Raw genomic sequence first — 22004 nt, 5'->3', positions numbered from 1 at the left:
TCACAGGTCAGATGTGGCTACACGTGGGTGTCGACACCTTCAGACCACAGTGCTGAATCCATACAGTTAGGCAGGTGTTCACTAGTTAATAGTCTGAGAGGAGCAAACACTTTCTACAGTACTTCACCCTAATCACTAGTATATGTATTAGAGCGCTAATCACTAGTGTGTTTATTAGAGTGCTAATCACTAGTGTGTGTATTAGAGTTATTGGCCACTGATCAACAGTGATCTGATGTCAATACTGCCTATGTGTGTACATGTTGGGATGTGAGAAAAAATAAGTTTGTTAGTGTGTGTGTGTGTGTGTGTGTGTGTGTGTGTGTGTGTGTGTGTTGTTATTCAGCTTTTTAAATCATAGGTAACAAGTGAGGTTGGGCAAACTGAGTTTGGTCTGTGTCCTTGCAACAGACAAGGAGACGTCCAGAAGTAGTTGGTGATGCATTGGTCGTCCTCAAAGTGGACTGAGTTTGCAGATAATGCAGGATTGTGCCGTTAATTAGAATTTATATCGCAACTGTGAATTTTCACCAGCATGAATATCAAAGACAGCGAGCGGCCGTGTGCTGAAAGCACTCGTTCAGTCCGGCGCCTGGCCAGAGAAGGATGCCGTTGCAACAGCCAAAGATGTGGTGGACAGTTTTTAAAGCAGCGCAAGATGGCCAGTGAAGATCTCTGCAGCCTTAACAGAGGCACTTAAGGGTGAGGAGCGGCAGCTTTCACGCACAAGAAAGTGTGAAGGAAGAAGCACAACAGACTGAAACTGGCTGCAGTCACCTCGGTTCGGCGTGAGAACCATCTTAATGAGACTGGCATGCAAAAACACAGGCCCAACACAGATAGCACCATGTAAACATGCACAAACACAGGCCCAACACAGCTAGCACAACATAAACATGCACAAATACAGGTCCAACACAGCTAGCACAATGTAAACATGCACAAACACAGGCACAACATAGCTAGCACCACATAAACATACACAAACACAGGTCCAACACAGCTAGCACAATGTAAACATGCACAAACACAGGCACAACATAGCTAGCACCACATAAACATACACAAACACAGGTCCAACACAGCTAGCACCGTGTAAACATTCGCAAACACAGGGCCAACACAGCTTGCACCACATAAACATGCATAAACACAGGCCCAACACAGCTAGCACAAAGGAAATATGCAAATAATGCCAGAACATCCATGTATCAAATGGCCAGATAGTTGTCCTGGGTTTAACAGCAACACACCCCTTTGTAGTGAACAAGACTGAGCCTGGTGGAATGCAGAACTATATTTTGACTGTATTTGGCAATTTTTTTCCAGGCTGCCACAGTGTGACTGGGTAATAATTAGAGATTCACTCATTTACAGGTTTGAAATGGTATGTTCTAATGCCTTATATACTAGTATAATGTTTTACTTCAAAATATATATCCAGGATTGAAACGGCACATTTATATGGCATCTGGCATCTTTACATTTAAAGAGTTTACAACTACATCAACTCTTCACTGGTTGTATAATTGGCTTCCAGGCTCAGTCCATGGAACCTGCTGTCCTGCGTTATTTTCTCTTTATCTTACTGCTCCAACAAAACAGTCTCAGTACCAGAAAAGACACAATATGCAAATAGTGCAGAGATGCATTTTAGAGTTGGGAGAACTACGCACAACAATGACCTTAATGACCTCACATATATTACCATGGTACGGCAAACAATCAAAGGAAAACAGTACTGTGGTTGTGTCCACCATCTCACACAACATGTGCACAGCGCCAATGAAGAAGACAAAAACCTCCAAACAGAAAAGACCTCAGTGTGGCTGCGGCAGACGCTGGTACTGAAGACATGGACGTCTCGAGCCCAGGGACCAGATAGTAGCGCTCGACACATTTGTTATGAGTACCTAGACAAAAGACATCTTTCCAGGAATTTGCACTCATTTAAAATGTGGACTATAGACTTAAGTGCCATTATTCTATCTATCTATCTATCTATCTATCTATCTATCTATCTATCTATCTATCTATCTATCTATCTATCTATCTATCTATCTATCTATCTATCTATCTATCTATCTAATTCTGTATGTATGTGTGTAATAGACATTTTTGTCTCCTTTTCATCTTTTGTTTACTACCATTTTTATGGTATGTTGCATATACAGTGTTTTATACAACAAAGCTATATGCAGCTGTAAGAAACATGGCTATTATGGACTATTGTGGTGAATTCAATACAAATTGATGGGAAATCTCAACTGGCAAGGTAATTTCCTCACTGTACATGAGAAGGGTGCCCTCTTGTGGTGTGTAACCAAAACTTTCAGTCTCCTTCATTAACCAAGCAAATACTTGACACAAATTACATAACTAATAATGATATATAGCTACTCAAACTGTTTGTCAAAAAACATTTAAAACTGGTGGTTTACTTTAACATGAATGTCACAGTTAAAAATGATATGTACCGGCTATTTGTTTTTTCACTGTTCATTATCTAGATTAGACACACAAACACACAATCTTCAGTGTTTTCACAGTTCTGACCAAAGTAGAGCTTTGAAATAAATCAAGTAGAAAATGTCTTGATTTTTATTCTTAATGTTTATGAGCTACAATTTAATATATTTTTCTATTGATGTGGTAGATATATCCAAGAGCTCTGGGGTTTAGCATGTCCATCTATTGTATTTGTACAATGCATGTGCACAAGCACATTACCTGTGTAAAACTACATACAGTCATTACAAATACACTCCCTGTTCTGTTTTTATGCATAGAATATGCATTCAAATGTTGTCAGAATGTGTGTGTATTTATATCTGATCCTGACCACGCATTCACAGGGCCCCCTCATGGTGGAAACATGTAGAGTCAAGTAAACTGATCATGATTCATTCCAATTCCCATTTATTGTCAATCACCAGAATAACTGGCAAATCCATAAAGGTACAGACACATGACACAAATAAAGAGAAAATTAAGAACACACAAAGTGCATGTCTGAAGGTTAAGTGTGGTGATAGCTGACCTTGCATTGCTTGAATATGCAGTCGTGAGCAGGTGGTATGTTTGTAAGGACCGTATGAAGCAGTGTGCAGAGTGTTTGTAAGGACCATACAGAGCTGTGAGCAGGGAGTGTGTTTGTAAGGACCGTACGGTGCTGTGAGCAGGTGGTATGTTTGTAAGGACCGTATGAAGCAGTGTGCAGAGTGTTTGTAAGGACCATACAGAGCTGTGAGCAGGGAGTGTGTTTGTAAGGACCGTACGGTGCTGTGAGCAGGGAGTATGTTTGTAAGGACCGTACGGTGCTGTGAGCAGGGAGTATGTTTGTAAGGACGGTATGGAGCTGTGAGCAGAGAGTGTGTTTGTAGATTAGATTAGATTCAACTTTATTGTCATTGCGCATGTACAGGCACAGAGCCAATAAAATGCAGTTAGCATCTACCCAGAAGTGCAATATAGAGTATTATTTACATGCAAATCTCCCATTCCACCACATCCCAAAAGTGCTCCATTGGATTGAGAACTGGTGACTGTGGGGACCATTCGAGTACAGTGAACTCATGGTCGAGTTCAAGAAACCAGTCTGAGATGATTCACACTTTATCACATGCTGCGTTATCCTGCTGGAAGTAGCCATCAGAAGATGGATACACTGTGGTCAAATGATGGACATGGTCAGCAACAATAGTCATATAGTCTGTGGTGTTGAAACAATGCTCACTTGGTACTAATGGGCCCAAAGTGTGCCATGCTTTCATGTTGTTGGACAGGTGCATGGACGTAATTTTGATTTCATAGGTGGGGGGGACACCAATGGCTTGAGAACTGGGGTGCGGGGTGTGTGTGCCAATCGTCAACGGGGAGGCATGGGGGGGGGATGGTGTGTGGCGCCAGAGAACTCGGAGCAGTCATTTTCTGCATGGTCCTAGCGCTTCATTTGTTGCTATTTAAATTTATTTTTTACCGTTAAAACTGCAGGGGATCAAAACTGGCTTTTGAAAAAGGGGGGGGGGGGGGGGGCATGGATTTGTCGCTATTTAAATATTTGGTTTTAACCATAAAAACTGGGGGGGGGGGACCAAAACCGGCTTTTGAAAAAGTGGGGGGGGGACATGTCCCCCCCCGTCTCCGCCCAAATTACGTCCGTGGACAGGTGTACCTAAAAAAAGTGGCCGGTGAGTGTGTGTGTATGTGTGTAAAAGCAAGCAGATTAAGGTTGAACTATAAGCAGTGCGAATTAGTATAGTATATAAAGATAGTATATACAGAACAGAAAATAACATCTGTAGTAGAACCATTGTAAGGACTACATGGAGCTATGAACAAAGTGTGTTTGTAAGGACTGTACAGAGTTGTGTGCAGTGTGTTTGTAAAGGCTATAAGGACTTGTGTGCAGACAGGGTGTAAGAACCATATGCAGCTGTAGACAGGCAGTGTGTTTGTAAGGACATTTCTTACTTTATGTAGGGAGAATGTTTGTAATGAACGCATGTGGCTTCACACAAGAAGTGAGTTGTAAGGACTGTATGCAGTGCACAGGGAGCATGTTTATGAGGACCATATGCAACTGTGGGCAGGCAGTGTGTTTGTAAAAACCATATGCGTCTTCACATAGGAAGCATGTTTGTAAGGATCATACGCAGCTGTGGGCAGGGAGGGTTTGTAAGGACCGTACGCAGCTGTGGGCAGGGAGGGTTTGTAAGGACCGGACGCAGCTGTGGACAAGGAGTGTTTGTAAGGACCGGACACAGCTGTGGGCAAGGATTGTTTGTAAGGACCGTACGCAGCTGTGGGCAGGGAGTGTTTGTAAGGACCATACGCAGCTGTGGGCAAGGATTGTTTGTAAGGACCGGACGCAGCTGTGGGCAGGGAGTGTTTGTAAGGACCGTACGCAGCTGTGTGCAAGGAGTGTTTGTAAGGTCTGGCATCTCCCAGTCAGCTCTGAGCACAATAACACCACTTACCTTACGTGCACTTATATCAAACACCAGATACACCTGCACAAATGACTGCAGTAATGAGGTATTTCCATTGCAAGTTGGAAATGTAACTGGGGTGACAGACTGCATACACAAACCCAGTTTTCAAGAATTCACATATATGAACACAAATGAACACCAGTCTGATAACACAGGTCATTTTTGACACACATGGCCTGGTGGGATCCAACCCTTTTGGCTCACTTACTGATGTGTATAAAATGGTTGTGGATTGCCATATTGCTCCAAGCAGTGGAGGTTATGCCCTGAAACCCTGACTGATGATTTCCTACACAAGGAGCTCTGGCCTTACTCAGGGTTGTTTATTTCATGATACATGCCTTTGGAACACACCTCTTGTGCAGGTGCACTGTATTGTGATAGCATGTGGTGTGCTCCACAACTCTATTAAGAATGGCATTACCTTCAGAAGACTTGTCTGTGTCCCTGACCTCAGACCTGTAGGGGAGACTAACCCTGTACCAGAAGCTAATTATTTAGGTTAATCCAGCCTTTTGGGGTTATTTGCATAACAAATACTCACACAGTTAGTATTTTAGTATTTATTTCTTTACTTCCTTTAGTATGGAACTGAGTACTTCCAAATCAGTATTAATCTGCTGAAGTTCCTTCTTGATGTCACTAATGCACAAACTGCTTATTTTTCACTGAGGAGCCACAGAGGAGTGAAAGGTCTGAGTGGACACAGCACATTTCCTGGACCTACATCCCGAAAACAGAACAAAAAGTGGAATGATTCTGTCTCATGCTGTTATTCAGCATGTTTTAAATAAAGCTGTGTTTAGTCCACAGATGTTAAATTACCTGAAAAAATAAAACAATTCGCTCTCTCCCTTATGCTGCACCAGGCTCCTTCCTGGTTGCTGGTGCTACACTCTCTGTGTTGCTGTCGAGGATAAACCCTCTCAAGACAGTTTTACCAATGATAGCCACAATGGTTTTTCACCTCGTATTGACAGCGAGGTGGGCGGGGTAGGTGCGCCCCATCTGCACTACGTCTGTGTTGCTGTGGGCTGTAGTACTTTCCTTCGCCAACACCTTCGAATCACCACACTTCAACTTCCCCTGTACCACAGTTCTACCTCCAGATGATAGTGTCACCTGTACCACAGTTCTACCTCCTGATGATAGTGTCACCTGTACCACAGTTCTACCTCCTGATGATAGTGTCACCTGTACCACCACAGTTCTAACTCCAGATGATAGTGTCACCTGTACCACAGTTCTACCTCCAGATGATAGTGTCACCTGTACCACAGTTCTACCTCCTGATGATAGTGCCACCTGTACCACAGTTCTAACTCCAGATGATAGTGTCACCTGTACCACAGTTCTAACTCCAGATGATAGTGTCACCTGTACCACAGTTCTAACTCCAGATGATAATGTCACCTGTACCACAGTTCTACCTCCTGATGATAGTGTCACCTGTACCACAGTTCTAACTCCAGATGATAGTGTCACCTGTACCACAGTTCTAACTCCAGATGATAGTGTCACCTGTACCACAGTTCTACCTCCTGATGATAGTGTCACCTGTACCACAGTTCTAACTCCAGATGATAGTGTCACCTGTACCACAGTTCTAACTCCAGATGATAGTGTCACCTGTACCACAGTTCTACCTCCTGATGATGGTGTCACCTGTACCACAGTTCTAACTCCAGATGATAGTGTCACCTGTACCACAGTTCTACCTCCTGATGATGGTGTCACCTGTACCACAGTTCTACCTCCTGATGATGGTGTCACCTGTACCACAGTTCTAACTCCAGATGATAGTGTCACCTGTACCACAGTTCTACCTCCTGATGATAGTGTCACCTGTACCACAGTTCTACCTCCAGATGATAGTGTCACCTGTACCACAGTTCTACCTCCTGATGATGGTGTCACCTGTACCACAGTTCTACCTCCTGATGATGGTGTCACCTGTACCACAGTTCTAACTCCAGATGATAGTGTCACCTGTACCACAGTTCCAACTCCAGATGATAGTGTCACCTGTACCACAGTTCTACCTCCTGATGATAGTGTCACCTGTACCACAGTTCTAACTCCTGATGATGGTGTCACCTGTACCACAGTTCTACCTCCTGATGATGGTGTCACCTGTACCACAGTTCTACCTCCAGATGATAGTGTCACCTGTACCACAGTTCTACCTCCTGATGATGGTGTCACCTGTACCACAGTTCCAACTCCAGATGATAGTGTCACCTGTACCACAGTTCTAACTCCAGATGATAGTATCACCTGTACCACAGTTCTACCTCCAGATGATAGTGCCACCTGTACCACAGTTCTACCTCCTGATGATGGTGTCACCTGTACCACAGTTCTAACTCCAGATGATAGTGTCACCTGTACCACCACAGTTCTAACTCCAGATGATAGTGCCACCTGTACCACAGTTCTAACTCCTGATGATGGTGTCACCTGTACCACAGTTCTACCTCCTGATGATAGTGTCACCTGTACCACAGTTCTACCTCCAGATGATAGTGTCACCTGTACCACAGTTCTACCTCCTGATGATAGTGCCACCTGTACCACAGTTCTAACTCCAGATGATAGTGTCACCTGTACCACAGTTCTACCTCCTGATGATAGTGTCACCTGTACCACAGTTCTACCTCCTGATGATAGTGTCACCTGTACCACAGTTCTAACTCTAGATGATAGTGTCACCTGTACCACAGTTCTACCTCCAGATGATAGTGTCACCTGTACCAGTTCTACCTCCTGATGAAAGTCATCTGTCTCCATGCCACATTTCACTTTTTTCTTTCTCATTATTTGACAACCCATACAATGGCAGAATAAATATCTATTTTGCTCAGTTTCATGCTGCAGTACCTCTACATCATTGTCATTGTGTGTGTGGTTGTGCTTGTGTGTGTGAACATGATGCAGTTTTTTGTCTTACACTTTTTGACACAAGCTGTTGTTAACTTATTAACAACACGCCACAACACAAACAGCCTACTGGACCTGTCACAGCTCTGTGAGGACCGTCTGGCAAGTGGTGATCTGGGGTGTTTTATATAAACATGAGCAGAACAATGTAGAATGTCTAGAATTTGTCAATGTCTGACAAAATTGTCAATAGTTTGCTTACCCATTTTGACCCAGTTCCCAACCCAACTTTAAGAATAGATTAACGGCGATAATTTTTATATCGCCCGATAAGAGTATCAAATTAACGAACGCCGTTAACGGCCCACCACTAGTTTAAACCAAAGCTTTTGGGGGATGATTCACAATGTTACACAATAAAAGGGACCATGTGAGTGCAGTTTGTAGGAAGCCTCTGTATGGTCTCACCTCTAACTCTCTTATCCTCTCCAAGAGCTCCTTACTGCTTTCTGTTTCATCTTCCTCCTCTTCCTCCTCCAGAAACAGCTCACCGTCCCCCTCTTCTGTCTCAAAGGCCTCATCGCAGTCTCTGGGCTCTGACATCACCACCTGTGATGCAGGAAAGAGTTTACCTTCATTAGTTCTATTATGGCTATATTATATGTTGTCCAAAAGTGACTGATTGGTGCAAGCTACCATTCTTTACATATGCCAATTTGTGTTAAAAAACCTTTTACTGACATCAATGATGAACTCTGTCTTCCTTACGTGAAACCAAAATCTGCAATGTGCAACAATGCAGCGTAAGAACTGTGCAGTGTGTCATGGTTATTACTAGCATTGCAAGACCATACAATACACATATAATTCTTTTGGCATAAGAAGAGATGAAGGGGTTGAGAGTGCATCCATGCATCCTTATTTATGACATGAAATCCCTAGTACCAGTATCAAATGAGTACTTTATCAAATGAGTACCAGTATCAAATGAATACTTTAGCAAATGAGTACCAGTATCAAATGAGTACTTTATCAAATGAGTACCAGTATCAAATGAGTACTTTATCAAATGAGTACTTTACATGTTTCTTCTGGTCAATACAGTCAAGGTCCCTCGACTGCATCCCCAGGTCCGTCAACCTCATCACACTACACTGTCAGACACTGGCTCCCCAAGACCATTAAGGTCCATTAATAGATGGCAAGCCAGTGTCCTTCAGTGAATACCAGTAAATACCAGGGAACACTACCACCAACCCGTTTGGAACTGCTGACAGCACTTTGTTGTTAAAAATAACACTTGTGTTCTTTTTTCTGTCATGTCTTCTTGAAATTCAGGCCTGTGCTTCTGCCTAGGAAACATAAACATTGTGTTCTATCGTTTTTATTAACACTTCTGGGTAACACACTCACACAGTCAAATTAACACACAAACATTAATACTGTTAAGAGATTCAGCTGGAAAAAAGGTGCAACATAACCTGCACTTGTCATTCTATTTGTAAAAGAATGACTTTTTATGAACTTCATGAATGTTTATGAACTTTATGACTGTTTATGAACTTCATTACTGTTTAGGAACTTTATGAACTTTTTCATTTTGTCCCTCATTGCTTTAGGTCCTCCACTGGTGTATTTTTATTAACATTCAATACAAACTGTACATTAATAATGTTTATATAAATGTTTATACTACCACTAACCTGTAGTAGCTTATAATGGTTTGTTCATCCATGTTAAATTGTTACCTAGTGAAACACATTTTAAACAATATTTATAAATAATAGGTAGTTACATAGTGAAAAATCCCTTGCATCAGCATATATAAAGTTTTTCATTAGCATAACAACACAAATAAATTCTCTACATAAAATGCACAGTATTTTCATTCTGTCAGATACAAACAGTGATGGGAAGTTCATTTCAGTTTATCATTTTTATTCAATTTAATAAAATTTAATATTTTATCTGTTTCACTTAACCAATGCCTGGTTATTATTTCCGTTCCAATCTTACATAGCTAAGCTGCTTTACCTCTGTTTATCAACAGTTTTATTAACTGCTACAGCATAGAGCCAGCCTCATACACTCACTACGCATGCTGTGTAGGGCATCACACACTACGGAAGGACCCCTCATCTTCACTCGTGTCAAGTGCAAAGTGCATCATAGTGAAACCACACCATATATATATATATATATATATATATATATATATATATATATATATATATATATATATATATATATATATATATATGTATGTATATATATATATATATATATATATATATATATATATATATATATATATATATATATATATATATATATACACACGCACACACACTATCACACTATAAAAGTGCCATATAGTCTATAATAAATGTTTCATATATTTCATATATAGAATATTACAATGCATTAACATTGCATTGCCTTTCAACTATATTATAGTGATACAATATAGATACAATATTACAATATACGATAATGATACAATAAAGATACAATATTAACTGAATTATTTGTACCATTGCTTATTATTTTTCCCTTTCCCTCAAAATCCATGCCAAAGAACGATCTTACTTTACATTATCTTACTTCCACACATCATTTCATGGTGTCACTTCAACCTCCATGGATGGTGAGTAGATTGCTGTGGGTCTTAAAACAGGACCACTGGGTGTATCAGTGGCAACCACAATACTTGTTACTTGTAATATCCTTTGTAACTTTGTTGCTGTTATTTGCTTGTCTTATGAAAAGGTTTTATAAAAATCCTTTATTATTAGGTCATGGTGAGATGGTGAGAAGGACCACTCTTTCACCCTTTGATGAAGCAACTGGCAAATGGTAAAAGTTATTTACTGCATGGTGGTAAAATGCATTTCTTCATATGCCCAAATGAAGAGCCAATCAGAACTCTGGATGGCTAGACTAAAACAAATACATGCAATAAGAATATACAGATTCAAGATATACAGAATTAGATATTGACATCAAAAAGAACCAAGAGAGGATCAGACAAAACCAAAAAATACAGAAATATCAAAATAGCAAAAAATGACTGACTGATTTCTAAAATCATAAATTAAAAAAATGTCTTGACATTTTGCTCAGTATTTTGTATGCCTCACTGATTCTTCATTACAAAAAAAAAACGTTTATTGTCTAATTAGTAGGGGTGTGACGAGATCTCGCGAAATGTAATTCAGCGGGATTTGTGATCCAGCAAGCAGCCAGAATGACGTCGGAAAATACAGGTATTACTATTGAAGATGCCCCCGCCACTTTCAAATCGTTTGTTTGGCAGCATTTTGGGTACCCGGCGGAAATGATAAATGGCAAGAGAGTGACTGATAAGACACGGACCATATACAAACATTGTATGAAAATAATGCTGTACACCGCGACTAATACGAGCAGGATGCAGAGACATTTACAGCACCACCACAGCTCAGTACTCAAATCAACATATCTCACTTGAACAGAGGTAGCAGGGACAGAAAGGCGCTTTGGCAAGTTGAGACAGCATAGGATATCGGGAGCAGTGTGGGGATGCTAATATGCTAATCTGGCAGTGTAGTTGCAGCAAATTCAGTGACATACTTGGTCAGGCTCTCTGTATTGACAGAGAAGAACTTTTTGTTTTGCACATATTTTTTGCGCTTGAAAAAAGGAGAAATATTAAAATTTTTTATTTATTTTAACTTTTATGAAATTTTATTTTAATTTCAATTTGTAGAGGAAGAAGTTTATTAAAAGTTCTTGCTTACATCATGCATGTTAAGAGTTATAATAAAACATTTCAAAATGCATGTGTAACTCAGTTAAATAAAAGTCTGTTGTCCAGTCATATAATTTGTCATTTTAGTGTTCTTAAAGTCTCGTCTCGTCCTCGTGAACCCAATATCGTGTCTCGTCTCGTGAACTGAGTGTATCGTCACACCCCTACTAATTAGACATAGTATCTGTGCCTACTGACAGTTTGTCCAATTTAATTGCTAATACTTTAGAAGTAAACTTGACCTGCCTTATAATCCAATGTTCCACAGCACTGAAACGTCCAGATTTAGCAACGCTCCCCTTCAGGCACCTCCTGCTCCAGAATTAGTCTAAAACACACAAAAACAATCAAACAGACACATTGAGCAAGAGACACGGTGCAAGAGAAAAGAAAATCAATTTCAGTCAAAAATCACAGTTCAGCATTGCAATTACTTGTCTAATGAATGCTAGACTGATCAAACACACCGTGCCTGCACTTTGACATGCACACAGGTCTATGGCACTGATCACTCTCCCTACAAGGCTGCTCACACATTATCACTCTGCCTACACAGCTGCTCACACATTTGACAACATTCCCATAGGAGTTTGGGAGCTTTAACATGGGAGGCTGAATGATTCCAGAGTGGAGACAGGTTTGGGTATGTACTGGATAAGTCCTGTACATTTTGGCCCTGAGGAAGCCACTGTGCATCAGGAATGTACTTGCTCATAGCACAACATAATGTATTAACTGCAGTGGTGGCTTCATTCACTGTTGGGTAAATGACTATGGACTATGACCTTAGTACTGGACAGATATTACTACATGTCAATTAGGGCCTGTTCTACAATGTGCCTGAAAATCATCACTAATAATATTGATATACCCAGCCACACAGCAGAATAAAGCAATAAATTAACAATGCAGAATCCAGTCAGTTAAAACCAACAGATCCCTTTAGATCTGTTAGATCATGATCCTGCATCCTTATCTCACTTACTCCGCTTCTGAGTCTCCCTCCACTCTTTGGCAGGGGCGTGGTTAATCTTGTTAGGGTGCATGTATAATCCTGTTAGGGGCGTGGTTAACCCAGTTAGGGGTGTGGTTAATCCTGTTAGGTTTCAACACCCCAACTCCTCCCATTTACAGCATCATGGTGGAGCTTCTGTCACTCTAAGTAAGGGATCTTCTTTGATCAAGTGTCAATGTGTTTACTGCCTCTCTATCTCTCTCTCTCTTTCTCTCCCTCTTTCTTTCTCTCACATTCACTTTCTCTCTCTCTCTCTCTTTCTCCTTTTCTCTCTCTCATGCTCTCCCTCATTCTTCATTTCTCTCTCTCTCTGCACTGTAGTAAAACAGGTAGAAGTAGTACTAATTGTAGTCTGTAGTACACATCGTTTCCAGAGAAACATGTGTGGTCCACAGTCTGGTGTTGATCGTCTCCTGGAGCGATTACTGGCCAACACGTGTTAGCATGTTAGCACATCAGAGTCATGCTGTTTCCATGACATCGTTCTTCTCAGTCCCCAGATCTGTATATGCATCTGAGCAGAACCTCCACAGAGTGAGCTACAACCATCCAACTACATCCATCAGTCATATTAACATGGACCTAAGAGAGGGTCTTACTATGGATTACTATAATGTTCTTCCAAAACAGGGTATGACTGTTTGTGTTTGTGTAATAATGTGTGCCCGTGTCTAAATACAGAAAATCTGGAAACCCCTCATCCCACAGGTAGGTTGAGCAACAATTAAATAATGTTATAAAATATAGTATTCAGTAATAATCCATTATATCAATACATAGACTAACATATTAACGCTGGATTAAGGAATATACACTGACAGATGTATTTTAGTCATGTTGACTGTCATTTGATGTCATGTTAGTCATACCTATTTCATAGATATAGGTATATAGCACCCTGATTTCTAGTTAACGCGGTTTTTGTGTGATTTGTTGTGCTCATTTTCTCATTTTCCCTGACAGCTGTGGATTAGCCAGCTAAAGTATTACTGGTGCCATGCATCTCAGTTTCTGTATGATTTTTGCCTTGTAAATACTACAGATTTTTTCTTGTAACTTTTTGGCCCTGAGATTTTTCTTTCTTTATTACATGAAAAAAGAATAAAAAGACACTGTGAAAAGATCATCATCAGGATTAATCAGAAGGCTGATGGAACACACACAATTCAATGATTAAGATATGAACAGAGTTATTTCAAAAACGGGAAAATGTATATCTATCTTAGGCAGAGACACTAATTCAGTGTTAGACACACACTGAAGAGACACTGAATCAATGCTGGACACATACCAAACAGTAGAGGGAGTGAGATTCTGATTTTAAACGTTTCAGGGTAATAAAACAGCAATCTTCTCCAAGGTTTCTCAAAGGCCCGTCACTAAAAATAGCCTCTTCTCAGCCCTGACTAAAGCACCTGCACTGTACCCAACGCCCACGGCAGCTCTGATCACAGATGAACACAAACCCTGCACTGTACCCAACACCCAGGACAGCTCTGATCACAGATGAACACAAACCCTGCACTGTACCCAACACCCAGGACAGCTCTGATCACAGATGAACACAAACCCTGCACTGTACGCAACACCCAGGACAGCTCTGATCACTTATTAGGTTAAAAACACCAACATGTAATGTATAGCAATGGCATATAACATAAAGCATTGGCCTTCTGAACTCTCTCACATCTTCTAATGCACTACATTAATGAAGCAGTTTTCAGCAAACTAATGCATTGTTCATGTCAATTGATGGACCACCACTACTCAAGTTCAAGAGAAATCAATTTAAAGGGTTCCAGGAATAGTCTTCTTAACCACGGAGATGGACAACCCCCCCCCCCCCCCCCCCCCCCTTAAACATGATATCCATCCGTCTGTAGGGCAAATGAAAGGGCCTCTGCAGGGTTGCTTCTGAATTTCATGGGATTTGTGTCATTGTGTTTGATGCAGCTTTTTGTAAACAACATTAAAGGGAGCAGCTTCAACTAAATAAAGCTCTATATTGGTGTGGAGGCCCTGGTAAGGATTATGTATCCCAGCTGACAAAGTGGAATATTTTGCATGGTGTCCGGTCCTGTGAAGAACTGATTTTGAATAACCACTGTGATTTTCCAATCTGTCAGGGCTGCCTTATCTACTTAAAACAAATTTAGTTTAGCTTCTGGAAGTCTTGGACCACTCTGTTTGGTTAACTCAGTAACACTTCAAGACCAAAACAATGCCAAAGCCTTAACTCAGCTGTGACACCCTTTGTGACTCTGAATTCTGACATCAAGATTATTCAAGTTCGAGCAGTTGTCTTCTGTTTAATAACACATCTTAACATGTCTTATTGTGCTAATATGTCTAATTGTGTTAATTAGTCTTAATGCGTAAATATTATTTTTTTTACATTTAAATCACTCATCTGGGTATGCGGATTGGTTAAGGTGCTCACAGCACATTACAAAAAAGTAATTCGTTAAAAGGCTCATTTGCATATTGCAGCCTTCTGCAATATTGATATTGCAAAGACCCAGATTACAACAACTGATGAGCCATGTATTGTGCAGTGGATATTAGCAGACTACTGGGACACTTTCGTCTTTAAACACTTAATCTAAAACCACTGTAGTGTGACTGATAGTGGGGCAAATGTGGTAAAAATACTACTTTATTAAATGTGCACAATAACCCAGCATCCCCAGAGCAGCTGAGCATGCTGACTAAGACCGTGTGTGTGGTGGCCGCAGCAGCCCTGTTCTGGGGTTTTAACCATCCTCTACATATCCAGTAGATCCACTCATTTTCACCCTCTGTGAAATAATGTCAGAACATAACTGTGAATGATGTGTTCATTATGGAATTTCCCAACGACAAACGTTCAAACATGACAAAGTTAACAAACAGGACAAACGTGACAAAGGTTTTGTGTTGATTACATTGCTTTAATATGAACAAGCATTAAGCACCTGAGTGCGAATGTATATTCAGCCCTTACATTCTTTAACCCTTACATTATTTAGCCCTTATGTTCTTCCCAATAGCACCATGTCAAGTCACTGGAAGAGAAGAGGTATCTAAAAAACCTGTTAAAATTTTGGACTGACTGTAGCATTTCAATAAGCTTGTGTAAAAGCACATTAGGAAGAATTTGTTCTATTTCTAACATTCATTCCTAACATTTCCTGTTTTCCTTTTACCCTTAGTTACCTAGCAACCATTTGGGTAAAAACCAGTATTTGCAAAGAGGCTAACATTCTGAAACACTATGGGGTCCTATAACACCTATGATGTAAAATTTTAAAATTATAAATTGAGAGATTAGACGTTAAACTTGGGTAAGTGTTAAGTAAAACTGCATATTAACATGTAAATTTAGCTTTTTAATATTATTTTACTATATTGACTTCTTCAAGTAATCTAAAGAAGTTTTTCAATGTGTTACCTTCTATGTCCAATATCAGAGGCAGCAGAATGTTCATACCACATGCACCAATCACAAAACCACATAAAACACACTTTAGCAGGTGTGGTGAGATGCTCATTATGGTCGTGGTCATGTTCATGACTCACACAATGTTGGGATTAACTCAGGAATGGGATTTAGAGATTATGTCTAAGGAAGACAAACTAGATATGTGACACACCATGGACTCCATGTAACAAAAAAATCAGCTGAACAGCTGTGAGATGTGAAGACCCTGCATCTTTTTCATAAACACTCCAAGATTAGGTCACTCCAAGAATAAATATCAAATCTCTCAAAAAACAATGAAAAAAGTGAAAGTGATAATTATTTTTCAAACCTTTTACAACATAGCAGATCATGAACCTATACGTGTTATGTCTGGAATGTTTTAGGTTGTTAAATAGACATTAATCAAAGACACATTCATGTTGAAATGACAGACCCTCCTACCACACCCTTACCACATGGTGTGCATTCCACAACTCCCCTACCACCTGCCATCAGCGCCTCAGGCTGGGAGCTCAGTGGCTCACCAGAAGCCAACAGCTACACCAGTGTTCCAGAGCTCTGTGAGGAAATGGGTTCTAGTGTTCCAGAGCTCTGTGAGGAAAAAAGTTCTAGTGTTCCAGAGTTCTGTGAGGAAACAGGTTCTAGTGTTTCAGAGCACTGTGAGGAAAAGAGTTCTAGTGTTCCAGAACTCTATGAGAAAACCAGATCTAGTGTTCTAGAACTTTATAAGGAAACCAGATGTAGTGTTCCAGAACTTTATGAGGAAACCAGATCTAGTGTTCCAGAACTCTGTGAGGAAACAAGATCTAGTGTTCCAGAATTCTGTGAGGAAATAGGTTTAGACAAGGGACCCAGATCACATGCCAGAACCAGAAAATTGCAAGACCTTTCAAAAAAACATTGTCACCTAACCACTACCTCAAATGCACCCACACAAGTAAACTGATGCTGTCTTTGTGAGCAAGCTGTTACTGGGTAGCCTTTTCAGACCACATAGATGAAAGTACTGTCCAAAACTGAACTTTAGAACATCACATGCATGCGCACACACACACACACACACACACACACACACACACACACACACACACACACACACACACACACACACACACACACACACATATACGTATATGTTTATATAAAATACATATACATAAAAACTGATGTATATATACAGTCGCACGCAATTTATATATATATATATATAAAATTGTAATTGTAATAGAGTAACCTAAACAGAAATGAGGAGAAACTAGGAGATTGCATTTTAACATATATACCACACCACAAAGCACATTCTGTGCAGAGAAAGCTGTCTGCAACAGTAAACGTGTGTGCAACAATCTTCATCCACACACAAATGTTTATGAATACAATCCCAGACAACAACAAATACAACATCATAGACCGCTGTGTGCTCACAAACACCCTGAAATTGTTTTTTAAATACAATTTCGCCTCTTTCACGCACACATAACATACATACCAAACACACACACACACACACACACACACACACACACACACACACACATACACACACACACACAACATATATATCAAACAAACTCACACACACAAAACATACATATATCACACACACACCACAAACACCACACACACCATACACACAACACACATCATACACACCACACACACACACAATCCTACCTTGTCACAGCCCCATCCACAGCCACTAAATCCGTTACTAAAAACGGATTGTCTGTGCGTCCTGTATTGTGGTCACTGTAATAATCTCAGTCATGTCTTCCAAATGGGGCCCAACATTCCAAACCATCAAGTCCTGCAGCCCCGAGCCACAGGCTTGTAGGGTAAACCAATGTGCATTCAGGAGTGGATTATACGCGTGTGTAATCCAGGACCAGCGCTGTGTGCGCTCTGCGTACTGAGCACGCTCCCTGCAGACGTACCGCTGCGTGCGACTGTGTATGTGTGGCTGTACGGAAGCTGATCTGGCCAATCAGAATCCAGAGAAGCCCATGTGGGGGCAGCAGCAGAGAACGCCGGAACGCGACCTGCTCGTATGCCATTGTTCCGCATGCAAGAGGGAGAGAGAGGGAGAGAGATAGAGGGAGAGGGGAAGGGGGTCAGGCTCCCCTGTAGACGTCTCAGCGGGCTCATTACAGCAGCTGTGGACCAGCCCCTCTATCCCCTCCTCTTTAGTCCCCTCCTCTCTCAGTTGCTGCTGGAAATTAACTCTTGAACCACTGGATAAATGAACAGTGCCCTAACGTAGCCAGGAGCAGGAACCTACACGCCAACAGAGGAGCCGATGTCTAGAAAGCCCCTAAACACAGTGTCACATGGGAACATGGGAATGATGGCTTGTTAAGGGTCAGAGGTCTTAGGGTAATATCCAAGACAACATAATAAAGAATACAGATATCTCAAAAACAGTGCATGTTCTCCTCTAAGAGGACATCCAGCAAAACATTAAACACAATGAGCCCCCTATGAACATAGAACCAATCACTATAGCAAATTAATACTTTCTCACACACTGTGGAAGAAGAATAAAAAGAAAAATAATTTGAGGCTCAAATGGAGCGGATGAGGAATTTGATAAGATGACCAGAGTGGAGAAGATTATGTTCTTCTCATTTGTTGTGTTCTAATTTTGTAAACCTTGGAAAAGAGATCGTTATGCAGAATGAATAAAATATTCAGCACAATCTGGTGACAGAATCTGCTCATCATACAGCTCTATTTTACAGTTCATACCTCATTCCTGAGAGGACAGTCCTGCACATATGTCAGGTTTGAGAACTAAGACCTGCACGACTGTCAGGTTTGAGAGGACAAACCTGTGACGGGCAGGGTGAGCGAAATAAAATGGAAGCAATCACGCCAAGTCTCAGAGAAAAAGGATGGTTTAATAGAAAAAGTGCACAAACCAAAACCCGTGACTTGATCCAAATGAAGGATATAATTACCAGTGGTCAACTGGTACAAAGACAAGACATACAGACAAACAAACGACCCTCAGGTGAGACGGATCGCGGGCTCCGCCCACCTGAGGGATGAACACAACACAACAACAACAGGACAGCTGCCGCTGTAGACGGAGGCGACCAGTAGGGGGCCCGCCGTACCGTGACAATACGGTATGACTGTCAAGAGTGAGAGGACAGACCTGCACGATCTGAGGTTTGTGATCTGAGAAAAAAGCTGGTCATCCATAAAGACGTCTTGCATGGCGTGATCAATGAGTTCTCAAAAGAGATGGCATGATTATGATATTTATTTCAAATGTAATATTTGTTAGAATACTGCAGGCTCTCTAAACATAGCACATCAAAGTTCACCAAGGTGTTGTTTATATATTGTGAGGCACATAGTAATCCAGCTGTCTTATTTATACTGTCTGGCCCACATGAGCTAAAAGCACACTAGAGGATTAATCACACCTACGGGGAACACATACTGTAGGACACCAGGACAATACATCATTCCTTCTGAAGAACATGATGGTCTACATAGCGGTATTTCTCTAAGTACAGTCTAAGGTGAATGCTGAAGACGGTTTAAAGTAGGACTTAGTACTGCCTCGTTATGACACATCATATCTACAGGCCTTAAAAGTAAGGCATAAGTCAAGAACTTGAGCAGACACCTTGAATATTCAGTGACACTTCTATCACATATACTGCCATTGATTTGATCAAAAGGAAATTTTATGCAAGTTGACTACACTCTAACATATACTAATAATACACTTTTGTAAGCTATTGGAACATTCTCCCCTGAGCAGCGCAACTGGTAAGTGGTTGGCTCTGCTCTCTGGGTGGCCAGGAGTGTGGGACGGCCATGTTGGCTCTGCCTCTGGGTGGCCAGGAATGTGAGACGGCCATGTTGGCTCTGCTCTCTGGGTGGCCAGGAGTGTGGGACAGCCATGTTGGCTCTGGTATGATGTCACTCCTCCAACAGTTGGCTGATGGTTTGACCAGTTCACACTGTTTAGGTTCATATTTGTTGAGTCCTTTGTCTGTGTGTGTGTGTGTGTGTGTGTGTGTGGACATTCCTGCTTCACAGGACAATCAGCTGCAGGACATTCCCGCTTCAGAGGAGTGACATCATACGTCACATCTGAATGTGGTGTGGTGTAACCATGGGAACTGGGGTGCACACTGGGTTGTTTAAAAGGGTGCAAAAAGTGAGATGTTTTTCATACTGGTTTTGTTTTTTTCTGGATTTGCGTGTACTATACACACAAAGCAAAGACACTTTTGATCTGTTTGAAAGCAGGAAACACTCTGAGTGAAAGCTCTGAAAGTGAAAGCTCTGGATTAATGAAAACAAAGATGCTGAGATATTTTATGTGTGTAATATGTCTCAAACACAGAGTTAAATCCATAAACATTTATATAATAATGACTTAACATGGCTTTGAAGAGGTTAATTTAATGAACCTGTAGACTCAGTCAAAATATTTTTGGATGAACTATGAAACAAAGACCTCACAAAGATTACGGGCAGCACCCATTTTGTGGACTCTTTCTAGAATTTGCTTTATCAGCTGTATGTGCATGTGTTTTGTGTTTTGATAATATTCCACAAAATTGTCCTTCCCAGACCAGACTGCTGTCAGGCAGTTAGCATTAGTTATGTCAGTTTTGTCATTCCAGAGGAATGAATCAGATGTTCACAGTGTCCTCTTTTCCCACTGGAGCTGAAGTATCAGCATCTGGCAGTGACAGCAGTGAGGAACTAAACCTCCCCACCTGGAGACCAGAGCCAACATGGCTGTCCCACACTCCTGGCCACCCAGAGAGCAGAGCCAACATGGCCGTCTCACAATCAGCCAGAAAGCATCCACCACTGCTGCAGAGAGTGACCCCACCCTGAACATCCACCACTGCTGCAGAGTGACCCCACCCTGAACATCCACCACTGCTGCAGAGAGTGACCCCACCCTGAACATCCACCACTGCTGCAGAGTGACCCCACCCTGAACATCCACCACTGCTGCAGAGAGTGACCCCACCCTGAACATCCACCACTGCTGCAGAGAGTGACCCCACCCTGAACATCCACCACTGCTGCAGAGTGACCCCACCCTGAACATCCACCACTGCTGCAGAGTGACCCCACCCTGAACATCCACCACTGCTGCAGAGAGTGACCCCACCCTGAACATCCACCACTGCTGCAGAGAGTGACCCCACCCTGAACATCCACCACTGCTGCAGAGTGACCCCACCCTGAACATCCACCACTGCTGCAGAGTGACCCCACCCTGAACATCCATCACTGCTGCAGAGTGACCCCACCCTGAACATCCACCACTGCTGCAGAGTGACCCCACCCTGAACATCCACCACTGCTACAGAGAGTGACCCCACCCTGAACATCCACCACTGCTGCCTGTCAAGTGGTTGCCAGGAAGTGGGCAGAGCTCATGCACCTGGCGTGGGGCGAAACGGCTGTTCAAGGCTGTGAGCAACAGTCTCATGTTTCTCTGTATACTGAAACATGTGTTGTGACTGGCCAACTTATCTCCACATGGTAAAGCAGGCTGTGGTGAGTGAGCAGAGTCATACTAGAATACTAGGTACTAGATCACTGGGCAACCTACAGTAACACTTCAGGCCAAGCTGGTTTATAATGTGTGTGTCTGTGGGATAACTGGTCTAAAATAATTTTGTCTAAAATGAAACAATGGCAATGTTGTGCCATCAGCACACACACACACACACGCACACACACACACACACACACACACACACACACACACACACACACACACACACACACACACACACACAGTGATCAGAATTCTATTCTTAGGCATCCAAGGAGCACCTAACAAACTAACTAACTCTAATCTAATATTTAATG

General features: G+C 41.6%; 1 protein-coding gene across 4 annotated transcripts in view; it reads right to left on the bottom strand.

Moving 5' to 3' along the window:
• Positions 1 to 22004, bottom strand: part of LOC143514364 (nck-associated protein 5-like) — a 65291-nt gene that overhangs the window by 30729 nt on the left and 12558 nt on the right. For 2 of the 4 annotated variants that reach the window (XM_077005442.1, XM_077005458.1), the window contains 2 exons: positions 11911 to 11992; positions 8343 to 8483 (listed from right to left, as the gene is read on the bottom strand). In XM_077005442.1, coding sequence (XP_076861557.1) covers positions 8343 to 8477 — 135 coding nt within the window. In that variant the 5' untranslated portion in view covers positions 8478 to 8483; positions 11911 to 11992. Of the gene's footprint in view, positions 1 to 8342; positions 8484 to 11910; positions 11993 to 17816; positions 18169 to 22004 lie in introns of those variants that run through there. The other 2 variants (XM_077005449.1, XM_077005468.1) reach the window with 2 other exon arrangements.

This window comes from Brachyhypopomus gauderio, chromosome 1 (assembly GCF_052324685.1).
Source record: "Brachyhypopomus gauderio isolate BG-103 chromosome 1, BGAUD_0.2, whole genome shotgun sequence".
Classification (NCBI taxonomy): domain Eukaryota; kingdom Metazoa; phylum Chordata; class Actinopteri; order Gymnotiformes; family Hypopomidae; genus Brachyhypopomus; species Brachyhypopomus gauderio.
This window is presented reverse-complemented; position numbering and strand designations above follow the sequence as displayed.